The sequence below is a fragment of the Corvus kubaryi genome, unplaced genomic scaffold, assembly GCF_017639235.1.
Source record: "Corvus kubaryi isolate FWS band 111438036 unplaced genomic scaffold, C.kubaryi_AGA036_p1.0 78, whole genome shotgun sequence".
Classification (NCBI taxonomy): domain Eukaryota; kingdom Metazoa; phylum Chordata; class Aves; order Passeriformes; family Corvidae; genus Corvus; species Corvus kubaryi.
In genome coordinates this window covers 8,788,888-8,807,587 of record NW_024582065.1, presented here as the reverse complement: position 1 = coordinate 8,807,587, position 18,700 = coordinate 8,788,888, and the positions used below count along the sequence as shown (strand labels likewise).

The window sequence follows — 18,700 nt, the reverse complement described above, 5'->3', positions numbered from 1 at the left end:
GGAAGAAATTCAGTCAAGGTTTTGTAGAACTTGCTACACAAAAGATCATCTTCTTTTGCACAAAACAAGATAGTTCATTTTTTCCACTGTTGATTACACAACTTTCTCTCTTGAAATGATTCCTTTTTGAGATAGAGGAAAAAAATGAATAGTTTCTAGGAGGAGAATGGGATCTGTATTTAATGAAAACATGAATTAATTTCTGGTCATTCTACTTAACGTGCTTTCTGCCTGAAATGTGACTTATTTTAAAGTGGCAGCTTCTGCAGGAGATGTCACCTGCTGTGCTAGTGACCGAGGGGTCTGACCTTGTCACTAAACTGCAAGAGGAATTTGGGTCTTTTCTTAAACAGGCCTCTCAATAATGGTTCTCTTTTGTATGTTCCAAAGACATTTTCCAAATTCTAATGCTGTTTTTAATTTCTTGATTTTGAGGAGCAATTTTGTACTTTTTAAAGGAAAGTCAGGAAATCACCTGTTCAACTGCATTCCACTTATTTTCCAGATATTTTTCTTCAGTTTCATAACCTCCCCTGATGTTTGAGTCATGTTTAATGGAAAAATGAAAATACACTGTGCAGAGATGTCTCAAGAGTATGATTAGCCTAGATTTTGTTGATGATAAAGTCATTCTTGCCATTTATTACTGTGTTTATCTCACTATCCGTATTGTAAGGATATGATTGTGTGACAGGGGTGGTTTAAGAGGGTCAGAAACTCAATGCACAGGCATGTGGAGAGGCTGGATAGGAGAATGCTGGTGCTGCAGCTATCACTGATCAGAAAATAATGACTGTTCTTCAGGCTGGCTGTAATGTATCTTAGTTTCCGCTGCTGTGAGCAACTGTATTATGTTCCTCAGGGATTCATCACTCAGGGTTGTCAGTGCCTTTTGCATTATATGGAGTGAGTTTAGTGCCTATCAAAATAAGCATGTAATAAACCCAGCTATGGAAGTATCAGTGTTTGGGTTTCCATTTGCTAATTGACTTTAGGAGCTGACTGCCAGAGCTTTCGATTGATTCCTGTATCCCTTTCCTTGCAAGTCTGCCCAGGTTTGCAGCTATTCAAATGCCTCTCAAGCACCACCTCTTCATTCCAAGCCTTATTTCTGCCTGAGACTATAAACTCATATGTGTGGCTTTCTGGAGATTGATCTTTTTCCTCTGGTTCATTTTGGAGGCTGACACAATTCTTTTCTCCATCAGTCAAAATGACCCAGTGTTCATATTCAGGCTCATTCTGCCAAAGCCCTTTGGAAGCCCATTGAATTAGCCCCTTTCTCTTTCCTAGAGGGCTTTCTGGTTTAGTCCTTCATCAGGCAATCTGCCAGCTCCACTATCAATTCGTGTCTGTTACATTAGTCTGGGCAGCTTTTGATGAGTTAGACATGTGAGGGAGACTTTTAAATGTGATGTTTGTCAATGTTCCTTCAGTTCAGATTACTGAAATGTTAACTTGGTTTTTCTGTAGTTGGAGAGTATTTATTTCTACTGCTATTTCTCATCCTGCTCAAGAAGAACTTGCCTCAATGACTCTCTTCAGTTTTGTGAAGCAGATGTTGTGGTATCTTGATCCTTGCTCTCTGTTCTTGCTTTTCCAATTATTTATCTGCTACATCCTTAAGAGCATTTAACCTTTGTCCTATTGATTAGGACAGGCCCTATTAGAAATTCTATGAACTACAGTGTGAGATGTCCCTCCATAAAGGGAAGGATTTGGTAGTGCTTGACTGACAGAATAGCTCTACAGTGGTTTTAAGAGCCACTTACATTGTACTACAACAACAGAAAATACCATACTGAGTGCAGAACATTGGCAAATAATTTGAATGTGCTGTGGCAGAAGTCCCAACACAGAAAAGATGATTAAATCTGATGATAGATCTTTTCATTTCTAAGTGGTTATAATCTGAAATATAATATGAAATGTTTTAATTGACTAAAAATGGGTAATAATGGGTAATAATATTTCTTTAAAAACAGCTAAAAACACATCCCTTGCATAGATACAGATTAATTTATGATTATTCCTATTTTAGCCTTCACCACTGCAAAAAGTGCTGTTATTCATAGTCCAGTTTTGCAAGCAGGTCTGTGTTTGCTCACACATTGTATTCCAAACACTCACATCTTGGCTGGACAGGCTGTATTTTAACTTGCACATAAAGAGTGAATTCAGTCTTATCCTGAATCTCTTGCAATGACCCCATATTGAGGGACAGCTGGAAGTGCTTACAATGTACTAAGCAAGTGAGCTGATGACAGGCCCAGCTCATTTGGAAATTTTAATGGACAAGAACTGATATGGGTTGCAGGATTTGAAAAGGTTTCATTTTCAGCACTGAGGAATTAATTGGCCCAAACCTGTGGTGTGCTTTAGCAGTAATTGGTGTGTGCAGTGCCCCCGGCTCTGGGGTGAACCCAGCTCTGGGTCTGTGCTATCAAATTGGGAATGGAGACTAGTTTGGCCAATTAGACTTGAATCACGATGTTTTGAGATGCAGCTAATCTAATTAGTTTTTTATTGACATCTCTTTTCTTTCTTTTTTCTCTCTCGTGAGCAGTAGAGGAAGGAATGGAGATAAACTGAGGAATGTGACCTGTCACAAGTGTCTCCATAAAATCTGAACTTTCCAAACACTTGAATGTATCAAAACATGCTGTAGCAATTACGTCTCCTAGATATTCACACCATATTACAGTTTAAGTTGATCATTAAGAAGGGGTTTTTTTTGCTTTCTCCCATCTTACAATGACTCTTATATAAAAAAAAAGCCTTTGTGATAAAATACAGAGAAAAGGAAAAATATGTCACTTTCCTTTAGTTTTTGTAGTGCAGCCACAAGAGTTGCTGTGATCTCCAAGGTTTGCCCAAAGAGAGGTCAGGAGTAAAGGGAGTGGCTGCTTCATCTCTTTCCACATGGCATCAAAATGAACGTGGAGGCAGCAGGTCTCAGTACATCTCTGGATTCAGTTATTTGATTAGAGATTGTCCATGAGTCTTGATGGTAAGAGACCCTGGTTTAAGGCAGGTTTAGATGCAGTTTGTGTCCCTCAGCTCTGACTGGGGCAAGGGGAGCAGCAGCCGATGGTGCAGCTCCGCTGTCTAAGCCTCCTTCCCAAACTGCCACATGGATCTTGGAGCTCCTCTGGTGTCTGCTCCTGCTTTGACTGAATTCTAACAAAATAAGCTGCTTTGTGGTGCTTTGCTTTGTTTTTTAAACCACAAAGTCAGCAGTACTTCAAAGCATCCCTGGGAGCTGTGTTGCATGCAGATGTTTGCTGTATCTGGGCATTGCTGATGGGAAGCTTCAGCTGAAACCAGTGAAAATTCAGGTTAAATATGGTCAGAAATTTACTCAAGTTATATTGGAAAGGATATAAAACAATAGCAATTTTGACCTTATTCATCAAGTACCGAAGTGTTTACTTAAGTGTGTGGTGGAGTCAGCCTTCTGCTGGAAGGGACCTTAAAGATCGTCTCGTTCCACGCCCTATAATTTCCTCTTTAGTGTTCAATACAAGAAAGCTGTTGTAGTTTGAAGTTAAACCCACTTTTTTTCCTCTCTTAAAGTCTGGGGCAGAGGCAACATCTGTGTGTGCCTTCCCTCTCCAGGGAGGGGTCACTGAATTTCTGTGTTCATACAGGGAAGGGGATTAATAGTTAGGTTTGAGTGCAAAGTATTTTTTCCTGACACTTTATTATGTTAATCATTTGAGCTGGGTTTCTGCTATCAACAAAATCATCTTCACCTCTGTGTAGCCCATAGTTTGCTAACAGAATCTTGGTTTTGGGTGGTATCTTACTGCAGGAGCAGTGATTCAGCTGCACTCTTCACTGTACAGCTTTTTCCTGGCTTTTGTATATGCACAATTTCCATTACTAATCTGCAGTTAAATGCTTCTTGAATGAAATTTGATTTTCAGAATATTAGCTTAATTGCCTTGTCTAAAATGAAGGATGTATGTGTATTTAATTTGACGTTTTTTCCCTTTCACCTTCTTGAGTGTTTGTGCTGCACAGAAGCAACTCTGCCTTTAAATAAATTTTCCCAGTTGCTCTGTAATATAAACTCCAATAACTTCTAATTTTTTGTAATCTCTCTTGTACTGAATTGCTTCCCACCAGATAGTTTTCATAGCATAAGTGTACAGGTATGTACTCCAAACAGAAATTGTAGTTACCTAGTGTGTACTTATGTCTGTATGTACAGACAGGGCTATGTGCATATAGTATAAAAATGTCTTATTTTGTAACTAAAACTGCAACCAACTGTGATAGTTTTGCACAAAATCTCTGGGGGGAGCCTTGAATGCTTTGTCTTGGTCTCCAGTTCCATCTTCCAGTTCCTCATGTGACTCCTGAGTCATGGCATGTACTTTGTGTTCTCTCAGGAATGGCACAACCCATGAACAAATTGATTTCAAAAAATCAGATTTCATGCAGCCTAGAAGATGTTAGAACCAATCGATCAGCCAAGGGCAGACTGAGGTGCATCACCTCACTAGGAAAGGAAACAAATCACTCCTTGGAGTGGGGCTCCTGGGCCACATCACAGAGTTGTAATAGGTAACAGTGAAATGGAATAAATGAATGTGCACGCACGGATTATATCCCTGAACACCAGTGCAAAGTTCTTACGTGCAGGTGCCTTCTAAGGATTAGAATTTAAAATAACATGGATATAAATGACAGCTGGAAATAACTTTTTTTTTTCCTTCAACGGGAGTACTGTGATTTCTTGGGACAAAGTTGAAAATTTTATCTTTTCCTGGCAAGATGTTTACACTTCAAGACTTCTTTTTTCCTGTTGTAATTATGTGATAAATGCAAGCATTTATTTTTGCTAATATTTGATCTTAAATAGACATGGAATGAGAAGTGAAGGAAAAATGGAGACTATTTCACAGACTTTTTTGCAGGAGGTTTGTTATTCTCATTAGCATCAGACCATCAGAAAGTTACATGTCTCAGGCACTGCACATAATGAGAGTGAATATTGGATCATAAACATATTTGAGAACTGTTTGCTTATTCCCCTGTTTATACTCAAATAATGGTGAGGGAGTGCAAAGCAGGTTTTTAAGGGACAGCAATATTAAGTGCTTGGATTTTGGTTTGACTTAAGCAGAGGCATTGAGCAGAAAAAGAACATTTTCCCTCTTACAGGTATCCTTCAGGTGTCAGTTCTGCAGGATCCTGGTTTTATTACATCAATGACAAGCAGCTTAAGGCTTCCAAAAACATAGTCACAGACAGATGTTGAGCCTGTCTGGGGATTAGAAATATCCTCTTCCATTAAGTATAAATTAACTTAATCACCAGGTATGAAAGATAAGCAGCATAAACATCATTCCCTGAAGCTTTCATTAAAATTAAAATTCTATTTAAAACTAGGCGCGTACTTTCTATGACTTGATCCCCCTTCAAAGAGATTATATCTGCTGTAAATTTTTACAGTGACAGAGTGACAGAAATTAATGTATTGGGGGCAGTGATGCTCTCTATAATTTAACTTCTGCTGCTAGTCATCTTTCAGCAAGAGAGATGATTGGCTTATTTTTAAGTAATAATTGGTCTCTAGTCTCTGAAACACTGAGAAAGCAATAAAACTGCCTAGCACCCAGTTGCCACAAAATGAAAGCATGAAATCACATGACTTAATAGCAGTGTAATCATCAGCAGTGTTATTTTGTATATGAGAATTCACCTGCTTTAATAGGAGGATTAAGGCTGATAAAATGCAATTGCACTGCTGCTTTCTGCTCCGTTGGATGACAGGGTAAAGCTCCTTTTCTGTCCCAGTGTAAGCACAACTGCTTTCTAAGAATAATTTCCACATGGGAAGAAATATCCTGGGGTTTGTTTTTGTTCTGTCCCACTGTAATTCACTTGGTGGTCTAATTTCAGTGTATTGCCGGGCTTTACAGCTGGTTTGCCTTTGCACTATCCTGCATTATTATTTTTCAGGCACACTTTTCTAAAGAAACAAAAGAGACTCTGGAGAAATAATGAGGCACATAAGTACCTTGAAAGCAAATAGTGAACACAAATAAATCTACTAGGAATAATAACAGCTACCTCCACAGAAAATAAAGTATTGGGGACTATATTTAATGATCTTTGTTCTGTAATAAGTTTTGCTACAGTGGAACAAAGTCTTTGGATGCAGGATTTGCATTGCTTATCCATTATTTCATTACAGTAATGCCATATTTTCTGCTGCACTCATAGCTGACAGGTAATAACATAAGCATTCACTGCTTGTGTTACATTAAAGGTAATAAATCTGTAGTGAATACAGAATCATATCACCATTATTCTTAAGAGGAGAAAGTTGGAAGTAAAGAATCTCAATTAATAATTAGAAATAGCTGGGTTTTTTCAGCACCTGAGACTCCTCAGATGCATTTCTCCTTTAATTATTTAAACTACGAATTAGGGAGGGCTATAGAAATCAACCCACAGCTCCAGTCTTCTCTGCATATGAAATGAAAATGTCAGTAATGTTCTCATCCATGGCTTTGTGTCCCTGGTGTGGAGCAGATCAGGATCCATGCCAAGTTTCTACATCTTGGAAACACTCATTAACACTGTGTGGAGGCAGCAAACTTTCCAGTCTTCTGTTTTCTGCCAAAAGCTATTTAATCTTTAATGAGAAGTGTTTATTTTTATAATAAATCCATCAATCTGAAGAGGCAGTGAACCATCCTTCTCAGAAAGGGGACTGATGGCTGTGGCAAACAAACACCACTCCAGGGACAGAAACGGAGAGCCCGGAACGGGCGGATGCTGCGGGTGAGAGCTGCTGTGATGGCTGCTGACAGGCTGCAGGGGCTTGGGCTTAACTTTTCCAAGAGTCTAATAAATTACTTTGGTTTTCTTAAGCAAATGGCAAAGCTATGGAGTACATTTTATCTATGGATTCACCTAAAATGTATTTGCCAACTCTCCGAAACAAGCAGTGCGCTCTGTGTCCTTCGCCCTTCCACAGGGACACCATGTCAGGCCTGGAAGCTGCAGGTGAAGTTTAAAATCTAAGTGAGGTGATTTGCCCAGTTTATTTCTTTAACTGAGATACGGGTTTTTTTCTCTCAGAGAGAAATGGAACTTCTGCTTTCAGCATTTTCTGCTTCCCAGAGACAGGACAGCTGCTGTGTTTTCAAAATGTATTTGGTGTGATCAGAAGTTCGTTGTCTGCCAACAGCATGGTGGTTATCAATCCTTATGTTTAATCTGATTGATTCTGCTCTTTGAAATATGGACTCTTTCCTGGGGTTGCTTTGCCTGCCTCAAAGTATTCTCCAAAGTGTTGAATAAACTCTATGTAAGAGCCATAATTTTTCTAACATAATGTCAAAAATCTCTTACTCTGTGGGTTTAACATTCTTTTAATACTTCTATCTTTGTGCAACTATATTATTATTTTGAAAGGTGGAAATTCTTGTGCTATTGATGTTTTTTTACTTTGCCAGAGGGTGAAGAGGGGATGAATATTCATTTTCTTCAAATGACACTCACGAGTAGCCAGAACAAAACAAAAGCTGATTACTCACACAACATGCAGGCAAACCATGAAACTGCTTGCTGTGACATCCTGGGAGTGCTGCAAGTCTCTGTGTTAATAAAAGTAATGGGATTAATTCATAAAAGCAAATTCATGAATGGTTGATAATGCAGAGACACTGCTTTGGCTTGGCCTTAGTTTCCTAAATGATTTATTTCTGTGAATAAGCACAAGAATATATTTTTCTTCCTACACGCTCCAGGTACAAACACTTATCTGTTCTTTGGGAGGTCCATATTCTGTGGTGATAAATGGGTGGATAGATAGATTTGTCATGCAAAATATTCTTTGCTTTTAACTATGTTAACATAGTCCTTGCTTGGAGAATAGAGGATCAGCTGAGGGAATAATTATAGCTTCAGAATCCAGAACATAATATTTTCTTTTATTAGGTAAGCAGTTGTAAGCTGATACTGAAATTGCTTAATTTATACTTCTAGCAATGCCCTAAATGTAAAATACATCCAGTGAACATTCTTAGAAATATTAATATTGTGATTCTTACCCCATTTTACTCTGAATTTGACAGCTAAATTTTATATACAAGTATACAAAATGCTGCAAATTTTGAAGCCTTTAATTAGTAGTTGCAAATTTGTTTGTCCCTTAGCAACTTGTATTTGCATAAAGATTAAGGCTGGTCAGAAAGAAAGGGATGAAACATAGATGGAGGAAACATTAATAAATTAGTAATCATGTATAAAAGATAAGTAGTCTTAGATGTCATTTCCATAAGCTTTATTAAAATTTAACATTTTTTTTAAAGCTGCACCACAGTTGATCATTTCTAAAGAGTGATCTGTCATAAGCTGCAGAATTAGAGAAACGAATGTATTGAGGGCAGACATTAGTATGTAAATGAAGCTTTGCTTTTTTCTGTGTGGCAACAGAAGCATTACCTTATATTTGACCTTTCATTCATTTGCCTGACTCAGCTGTGTCAGTCAAAACAATTAATTCTAATGAGCAGCTTTAAAGAGTGGGGCTCAGCTTTCTTCTCCTCCCCTTGCCTGTTGGAAATCCCATGGGAGAGGAGCTAATGGAGGGAACCTGGGCAGGATTCTCTGGAGATGTGGAGTTCCTGGCCCCTTCCCCACAGCCCCACTGCGGCACCTCACGGTGTCCACGAGGTTTTCAGGGCCAAGCCCTGGCACAGGGTGCCCAGGGAAGCTGTGGCTGCCCCTGGATCCCTGCAAGTGTCCAAGGCCAAGTTAGATGGGGCTGGGAGCAGCCTGGGATAGTTGAAGGTGTCCCTGCTCATGGATGGAACTGGATGGGCTTTAAGGTCCCTTCCATCCCAAACCATTCCGTGTTTCTGTGACAGGTAAGATTACAAAAATGAGTACTTCTGTGTTTTTTAGTTGACTGTTGAGCTAAAGGTAGACAGATGAAAATCCCTCTCACGTTTTCACTGTTGCTGGACTTGGAGCTGTATTTCTGCTCTTTGTAGCTCCTTCCTCCTGCACTCTTCACATCATCTCTCCTTCTCTCTGCTGGTTTTTTCCCTCCTCCTTTCCTTCTGCTTTGCTCTGAGGAAGCTGCTGATCCTGGTCTTTGACTGGGTGACCCTTGGGGAGTTCTGCCCCTCACGGTGTGGCGCTGGCAGATGGCAGCCAAACGCCAGAGAACATGTAATGGGGCATTGCAAGGAGTGCAATTTGTCTGAGTGCTGAGGCAAAAAATGGGCTCTGCACCCTTTCCTTGCAAAAATATGCAATCACAGTAAAATTCTGTATTGATAGGCACTGCACTTGGCTGTATGGACCTACCCAGGCAGTTTGTCTTACTTAGTCGTGTTGAGACCACACCGAGGTGGGGGCACACAGGTGTGTGAATAATACAGAAAATAAACTTTTCTTGAGATAGTGTCTGTGGTAGCAGTGGAGAATTGTACCCTGAAGATAGTCAGTGTAAATCAGGGAAGGTGAGTGTGCAGAATAGGCAGGTCTGTGGATCAATTCATATTGCAGACACGCCCTTGTGCAGGTTTGCTTTGGAAAGTCTGAGTTTTATTAAAAGTGCAAAATAGATCTTTCACTATAATTCAAATGTATGATCACATTAATTGGGCTCTAGTGTATTAAAAAAGGAAATATAAGAAATCTTGTGGGGGGGAGCTAAAGAATGAAAACAAATCATTAAACTTTATAAAAGTCCTAACCTGCAAAAGCAAACTAAGAAGTATATTCCCCCTTTTTTTTTTTTACCAAATGGAAGTACATTTGGCAATAACAACTAAATTTAGTTTTCTTGTTCTGATTTAAATATTTTACAGACTTTCCCAATGTATAAGTGGAAAGGAATGAGACATGCAGTAGCATCCAAAAAAAAAGCTGGTTTTAATCTTAAAACACCTTTCTAATAAGAAGTATGGATTTAAGAGCTCTCTCAGTAAAAGTCTGAAATGGGATGCTGGTTCTGAGTTTTATCCATGACCTCAAAGACAGCTGTAGGCTTTTCTCCACAGAAAGGAGGGGAAGGAGGATATTCTAGGTGGTAGTTTAGAGCCTCTGCTTTATTGCATTCAAGAATATTTTTTCTTTGACCAAAATACAATTTTTTTAATGCCCTAAAACAAACTAAAGATATTTTAATAATTTGACTGTGTCCATTTCCCCTCAGCCAGGGAGACAGAGTTTTTTGTGGTTCCCAGCAGTGATGATGTGTCCAGAGCACTGCTTCTGGTTTGGGTGTTCTCTTAATTTCTCATTGCTGTGGAGGATGGAGGTTGAAAAATGAAAGGCTGAAAAAAATCTCTTTTAAACTACTTCCTCAGAAATTCCAGGGACTGCTGTTTAGCAGGGAAGAGGTGTGGGTTTGTGAAGGAACTGCAAGTTTGCAGATGAGGAGATGCTGTTCCCAAGCCCTGGGCCAGGGAAGTGCCCTGGCACCTTCAGTGCTCTGAAGCTGATCCCTTTAATAGTGTCTTTAGTGTTTTCTCTAAAAAACGAAACATCTTCAGCTCTGCTTGCACCTTTTAAAGTAAAGCTTTATATTTTTTTAACTAAAAACATTAATGATGAATGAATAATGTACAATCCAAAACACTGTTGAATTTAGAATGAGGAAGAGTTTGGGGCTTCCAGGCATCATTAAAATGAGAGTTATGTTACAAACAGCACAACCTTCTCTCTACTGAATATAAGGTTTCACATTTGGTCAAGGTCTGGTTCAACTGGCTGAAGATTTGAGTTTTTAAATTCATGAACAGACCTTTAAAAATTAAAAATAGAAGCCTGTGTGCTTGTTGTTTCTTGGCTGTAAATACTCTTGCTCTTTTGGCAGGTGTTCAGTGGCAGTGACACTGCCATCCAATCTGACATGAGAAAGAACAAAACTAATAACTTTAAGATTTACTTAACTAATGACAAAAAATAACATTATTTTTCTACTTTGCTATCTGCAGCAAAGAGGAACATTATCAAAACACTACCTAAGGTTGTCATTTATTTTTAAAGACTTTTTAGGCTTTTATAAAAACAGTGATCACATTTCTAGATGTTCAACCTCAGTGAATATAAGTGTGGATACAAAGGAATACCATTATTTTAACATTTTGCAGCATTAGTCTTAGAAGGCCAGAGGCTTTGTAAACTGCAGCGTGAGGGTCCCACCCGAGCAGCAGTGGCTTGGTGTCCAGGAGCACCCTGGTCTGTGGGAGGTGTCCCCATGGCAGGGGGTGGATGAAATGAGCTCTAAGGTCCCTCCCAAGCCAACTCCCTCTGTGATTCTGTGCTGCAGGTGCCAGAGTTTGGAGCAGGCGCGGGAAGGGAGCCAGGAGCTGCCGGAGGCCGCTCTGCCCTCGCTGTGCCTCAAGCAGGTGTTCCCCAAGTACGCCAGTGAGTTCAGCTACCTGCGCCTCGTGGACAGGGTGGCCGCCTTGTTCATCCGCTTCCTCGGGGTCAAGGGGACAACCAAGCTGGGGCCAACGGGATTCCGCACGTTTATAAGGTCAGTTGGATAAAAGCTGGCCCTGGGAGTGGTACGCTCTCAGCTTGTAGGTTTTGTAATGCCTTCCAAAGTGCAGCCAGTGCCTGTTCTGTTACAAAATAGATACATTTTCATCATTCCAAGCTCCTGAAATACCTGACCTATGTGTCTAGGAGGAAGTTGGGTCTTTATTTGACAGCAGATCAGTGATACTTTGGCAGACACAATTTGCCGTCTTCGTCAACATGTCACGTTCCCAGTAAATGGTAGAAGTATCATAGTGAGAAAGTGACAGCTGAAATTGGGTCACTTGATCTGATTCTGTCGGCTGTGGGGGCACCGCCGGCCGCCCCAGGCTGCAGGAAGGATTCCCAAATGCCAGTTCCTGATGCACAATGCAGGGAGGATTTGCATTGTGAAATTGCACCTTGCAATGTCAAGGAACTCAATTTATTTTTTCACATACTTTTTATTTAGGAGGTTTTTTTTCATTGTTTTTTATGGCTGTATCTGTTCTAGTCATGGTACAAATACCTCATTTTCTGTCTTTCATTGACTGTGACAAAAGAAATGAGCAGCAGCAGCAGATGTATTCTTAAAACACAGATCCTGTTTCTATGCAGATGCATTTAGCATTCAGGAATGAATATAAAACAACTTGGTTTATACAAATTACGGTATACAGAAAATGTCTGAAGGCATCTGCTCCATCCACAGACCACGACAGGATTGCATCCAGTTCTGTATTTTCTGTAGTTTAATCCAGCCTTATTTTGGCACTTGTCAGAGGAACACAGAATAAATGCCAACATTTCTTTTAAGAATATTCAGATGAATTGCCATATCTCAATGAAATAGTATTTGCAGTTTCTTAATGCATGTTAAATTAAACTTTTTAGTACTGGCAGATATTTTGTTTATTTTCTCCCAGAGGATCTATACCAGCTATAAGGCCCTTTTTGAAGAGCTGTCATTGCTGCTCATTTCAGAGGGAAGGTCAGGCTTCTGTGTGTTGTATCACTTTTCAGGAATAAAATGGTACACGAGTAGGATTTTGTGTGTGGGCAAGTGCTTGCAGACTGTCCACCCAAATTCTAGCTCATCAAAATCTGTTCTCCTTTAATATTTTCTTCATTCTAAAAAAATAACTAAAAGGGAACCACTGACTCTGTCTCTAGTCCTTGCTTGGATGCTGCCTGAGAATTTTTGGGCTATCTAGGCGAGGCCTCACTCTATTTTAAGGGAGCTCTGCTGAGGTTAGTAAAGAGTGAGATTCATTTCAATTATTCAAGTTTGGGGTCGGTTTTTTGGGGTTTTTTTTTGTTTCTTTTCTGGTGAGAAATTCTGGCCAGCTCTTTGGCATGTGCAGTGGTTGCAGCCAGGCTGCCAGACATCTGGAAATCCTGGACACAGGGCCAGTTCCCATCCACTGATCAACACCGCACTGCGGACCCAGACCACGCAAGAGTCACAGCTCCACATCCCCACAGCCTGAGCTGCATCCAGAGCTGTTTTCCATGCAGTGTTCCATACCACGAGGGTAAATCCCGTCGGTGTTCAGGCATGGAGAAGTAAGGCTGTGTCTGAAAGCTTCCTCCAGCCCTTTCCAAACAGGATCAGACAAATAAAAGGGTATTTCTCTGTGCAAACTCTGCCTCGTGCAGATAGTCTGTGCAGATTTGTGGTGGGTTTTGCAGTGTACCAATTAATTCCATTCTCTTACAGCCTCAGAGTACTGGCAATAGCCTGGGAGAAAGCTCTGTGTAACAGTCAGGTCATATTTTTAATTGAAATATTCCGGGTTTGGGCCTGTTCCATTCAGATAGGAGCACTTAATGAACACTGGTTTGTTTGCTCTCTGCTGTGTGTGTTTTATTAGACTGAGCACGTTACAGTGGGTCTGTACACATGACATGGGTAAACTTTTCTCCTGCAAGTTGCCCTTGCAGAATTTTTCCTTACTTGGGAGTTTGGATGTAATGAGAATCTCTTCTTTATTTTGTTTCTTTTTAACAGAAACTGCAGACTGAGTAACAGCAATTTTTCAATGGCTGCTGCAGATATCCTATATATTGATATCACAAGGAGGTGGAACAGCATGGGCATTGAAAAGGAATCAGGTAACCCAGGTTTGTATTAGAAAACTATGAAATCTGGCTTTTGGGGTTATTTTTTTCAATTTCAGTAGCTCAGGTACACCTCAAACATTCAACAGAAATGGGAACAAGCCATGTACACCTGAGGCATGCACATACACAACCAGTTCTTCTGGTTAGTGCTGTGGCAGTTACCCTTCACAGTAGTACTACTTTAGGTACGTGAGGGTCACCTCAGTTTCACAGCTATCGAAAATTTGAGTATTTGCATTTAGCATTTCAGGGTGGGTATAAATCATTTATGTGGTTGGCTGATAGAATTTCACCAGGAAAAATAACAGGCATGCAACTGAATCTTCAGACTTTCAAAAATGAAGAGAAGATTTGTGGTTGGTGTCAATGAACCAGATGGTTTTTGGGTGTTAAAACACAAACTGTCCACCTATTTCTGTGGGCTTTGTGTTTGGCCCACTCCCAGCTGTAACCAAGACAGGCACGATTCTGTTGTTCTAAAACAGCTTCTAACTTTTTTATAATATGCTTCACATGAGTGTCAGTTCTGGGGAGAAAGTGTGTGCGCTACCAGAGGTGCTTTCCCTGCCTGCAGCTCACCGTGACTGATAAAATAATTTACTGAGCTGGCAGCTGCAGCTTTCAGATAACTCAACAATTCCTTTGCAAGCTGTTTTACAGCCAAGATCGTAAACGACCCCAGCTGCAGCCTTGGTTGAGAGAAATTATAGTTCAGAATGTAATTGTCATATTCTGAAAAGGTGCCTTTCTTACAGCATCAATAAGCCAACACAGTTAAAAACCCCAAACCTTTCAATATCTCGTCCTAAAATAATCTTCTTAAGTGTATGTTCAAACTGGGAGAGCCAGTTAAAGCACAAAGCAGCTCTAACTGTGCCTGGTGGCTGGCATTCTACACAACCAATTGGGGTCTGGCTTCTTAATTAAGAATTTGAGTAGGTATTACTTCAAGGTTTTAAATACAATAATTAGTGTTAATACTCAGCTTCTCTTCCCCTTGGCTCTGGTAATGTGCTGTTAGTGAGATGTGATCAAACAGCACCTGAAGAGTCTCTACTGCAGCGTGTGGCTTCTGCAGGGGACTTCTGTGTGGGAAGGGGCAGAGCAGTTGTATTATAGCAGAGACATTTTTTTGGCACTGCACAGTTCAGCTGTTTGTTTTTCATTCAGTCAAAACAACTGTTGTGGAGTTGCTGGGTATGACTGAAAAAATGGCCTCTTCACCTTCAAAAGGGTTCGTACCTGGTACACGCTGTGCAGGAGGGAAGCAGTGCTTCAAATAAACTCACATCTTGCTAAGGTGATACTTGGTAATGGGGTTACCTTCATAGTGCTACAGACTGAAATAACACACTGGTGTGAACTTTTGGGTCAGATCCATCTCCAAAAATACAGGGTTGAAAAGACTCCATTCAGCTGCCGACATAAACTTGTTTTTCTCTCCAGCTGGAGTGTTCTCCTTGATGCTCAGTATGTTACTGTGTGTCTCATTTGGTTTCGACTTAATAATTTGGCAGCAGAAATCAAGGCTAATACTACAGCTATTTAGTGGTGCAATATCCTAAAATGGCTTCTTGCTGTACCATTTTACCTCTGGATTCCAAGCTGAGGTCTGCAAAGCCAGAAGCTGCCTCAGTGATAGAGAATGTCACCCATCTGTAGCCCAGCCTGGGCTTTCCCTGCCCTGAAACACCCAATGAGTGTGACACAAATAAAACACTGGCTTTTGGTCTTTGAAGGATAGACAATTTCTTTTCTTTCTGAGCGTTCCAGATGGCTGCCATTTAAATGCAAAGATGTGAACTAACACAATTGTTTGTGTTCACACCCATCACACACACATTTGGCCTTGTTGCCACAAGAAACAAGAGATAGTATTATCCCTACGGAATGGAGGCTGCTAGAAATGCTGTGCTCCCGATCTCCTGTGAGCACCTTTTCCTTGCAGGAATGTGTCTGCAGGCCTTTGTGGAAGCTTTCTTCTTCCTGGCCCGGAGGAAATACAAGTCTCTGCCGCTGCACGAGCAGGTGTCGGCGCTGATCGAGTGCTGCGAGTGTCGCCTGGCTGCCCTGCGCAGGAAGCGCCTGGTCTGGGGCTGCGGCATCGCCGAGCGCCAGGAGGCCCTGCCAGGCACGGGGACTGCACCGGGCCCCGGCTGCACCAGCCCTCCTCAACCGCGCGGCCACCAAGCGTTCAGATTCCAGAAATCATCGCAATTAAAGGTGCTGATGTGCCGGGACAGAACTGGGAGTTAGTTAATCCCCAGCTAGGTGCGTGTACTGCTGGAGGAGAGACGAATGTTGGAATTCCTTCATCTGAGAGTGACAGCTGTTTGTTTCAGCTGTATTTTTTATTTATGCTCTTCAAAAAGTCTCCTGCAACCTCCTGTTTTCAAATAACGGCCCTGGCAATGGTTATTTCTTCACCTCTCTGTGGGATTTATGGTGCACGTCCCGTGACAAACTGTGCATTCATCCTGAGTGCGTGGAAGAGAAGGACCAAACACAGGATGATAACCAGCATGATGGGATTGGCTGCACTGGCTGAGAGGCACGCTTGTGTCAAAGGAATTACATTGCTTTGTGTGCACAGGACGTGTCACAGAAGCCAAGGAAGGAACTGCAGTCACAAATACCAGACTGGAAACCTGAAACCTGGAATTAACTTGGGGTCAGACTTCAGTCCTTGACCCTCTTCTTTCCATGGCTTGGACTGTACGTGTTGGAATCAATACAGATTTGGTTCATGTCAATGCACTTATTTTTTAAAGTCAGTCTTAAAACACTGAAATCGTATTTTGGCTTCTACTTCTTTGTACATGTCTTTGCCATGACAAGTACTGTTAGTTTTTTAGAGAAAAACTAAAACTGTTTATCCTTTTGCTTCCACAGAGCCAATAAGCTTACACTTATTCACAGAAAAACAATTTACTTAAGTTGAATTTGGTGAATCAAGTGGTGGTTTTGTCTTCAGGGATTCGGCGCTGCTTCAGCAGAAAGCTGTAAAGGCCTAAGAGGTCGTTTAAATTCCAGTGGAACCAATCCTGTCACTGACTTTAGCCTAAACTAACTGTATTCTAGGTTTGCTTATTTTTTGTCTTTTGCATGTTTGTTACCCTGTTAGGACCTGCAGTAACATCTAGAGCAGATCTTTTTTGTGTCTTTGCACATATTCTTCGTATTTCCCTTAAATAACAGCGTAACTCTGTACGAATTGGATCTAAGGATGATGTGTCAAAACTGCTGGGTTGTACTGCTGGAGTTGTACAGAGGAGTCTTTTTCAGGAAGTGAACCATGACTTCCATGATCACACTTCTTGTGGGGGCTAAGCAGAACATGTGACTGTCTGGAAGGACAGGAATAACTTGGAACTTCAGGGCTGTTCAGTGAAATTCTTTGTGGTCTCCTATTTTATTACAATAATGAATGGCTACATCTGAGCTTGATTTTCCTCCTTTGTTCTACTCTTTAATGACTTGGCTTATGTTTCAGTGTCCTCCATGCTATCAGAAATGGCAAAGCTGTAAGATGGGCACTGAGCTTTGGGTTGGAGGACATTCCCTGAGCTCCATGTCAAAGTGTTCCAGTGGCTGGTGCCCCAGAAACATGCTCTGTCAGTGAGGGGGAGTCCACCTGTTTCATGTCAGGGACTAAATGCACACACAGTATTGAGTGAGTTTTCACTTCAGGGAACGTTCATAGAGTTTCTTTCCTGATTTCAGTTTTAAGCAGCATGTGTTTTCCCCAAGTGGCAATAGCAGCATGGCAATGCAATGCAGGAGTCAGGCTGAGCCCACACAAAACTAGTCCCGAGCATGTGTTAATCTCAGATGTGGGCATCCCTTCTCCTTACCTTTTTCTGTAACACAAATGAAATAGTAGTAGATGATCTTTTTTAGTTCAACGGCCAGACTCTTTGAAATTTTATGTATTGTACATAAGAGGACAATTGTAGACTAACTAATGCCACTGCCCTCAGCCTTGTCCAAATTTCATAAAGATTATTGCAGTATGAAGATAAAATGCCAAACTCCAAGGTCTGGCACCTGTCAGAACAAATGAAGCTGAAAGGGTCATTTTTTTCACACTTTCATTGTAATATATTTGAAGACATTCACAAGTTGAAAAATGGTTACTTCTCCTTTTGTGACATCTGACATTTGTCTTGCGATTGGCAGTGTGTTACTGGAAAATGGCTTACAGTTCCTCTCATCTCATGATTGATGTCCTGTAAAGACAGAGTTATAGAGGAGTCGGATTTGAAATGCTATGACTGTGAATGCCTTTCCTTGCACCTTTGAAGTAGTACGATGTGTGGCCTAAAATATCCCAGCTTTGCTATTGTATAACTTACGCTGCTATCAGTGGAATAAATTAACTATTGTATATTGAACACTGATAAGATCTCTCTCTCTATGGGAGACCTTTATACTCTCTGGATCTAATAGAGGTTTTATAGCTTGTGCATCCACAGGCTGATGCTGCACGCCCTATTCATCTCCCACTTCAAATACGAAGGGTCCCTTGTAGAATAGTCAAAATATTCAATTATCCGCCTCTAGTAATCCAGTGTTCGTGTATTTATGTAATTGGAAAATTGAATGCTATATTATTCTCGGAGGGGGGGAGGGAATAAACCAGGAATGTACTTCAGAGATTTAATAGCAGTCACATTTCTCTTCCCTCCTGTCTAATTCAATTTCCTCTGAATATTATTTAGCATCCAATTTCATAGAGCCTTTAAGTTACCAGTCTGTGCCCATGCAAATGACCAAGTGACACTTTATCCAGGATATGAATGCTAATGCACTGATAATCTGTTAATCCTGAGGTACCTCTCTAGCTAAAGAAACAATACATGAAAGGTAGCAGGCGTTGGGGTTTTTCAACAGCACTTTTGTATATATTCTCTTCAGAGAATACCACAGCACTGCACTCATGATTCTTTTTATGACATATATGATATAAATATTGTATACCAGTGAAATCTTTCTTGTTATCAAACACACTGGGTTTGGTATTCCTCTCTGGGTAGAAATCAGAATAAAACAACATCTAATGAAAATTTGA

At 40.7% G+C, this 18,700-nt stretch overlaps 1 protein-coding gene across 1 annotated transcript in view; it reads left to right on the top strand.

The window, feature by feature from the left end:
• Window positions 1-18,700, top strand: part of TTLL11 (tubulin tyrosine ligase like 11) — a gene marked incomplete at its 5' end in the record, with an annotated part of 36,384 nt that extends 17,684 nt beyond the window's left edge. The window contains 3 exons of the mRNA XM_042052793.1: window positions 11,312-11,521; window positions 13,517-13,620; window positions 15,578-18,700. Coding sequence (XP_041908727.1) covers window positions 11,312-11,521; window positions 13,517-13,620; window positions 15,578-15,885 — 622 coding nt within the window. The remainder of the gene's footprint in view (window positions 1-11,311; window positions 11,522-13,516; window positions 13,621-15,577) is intronic.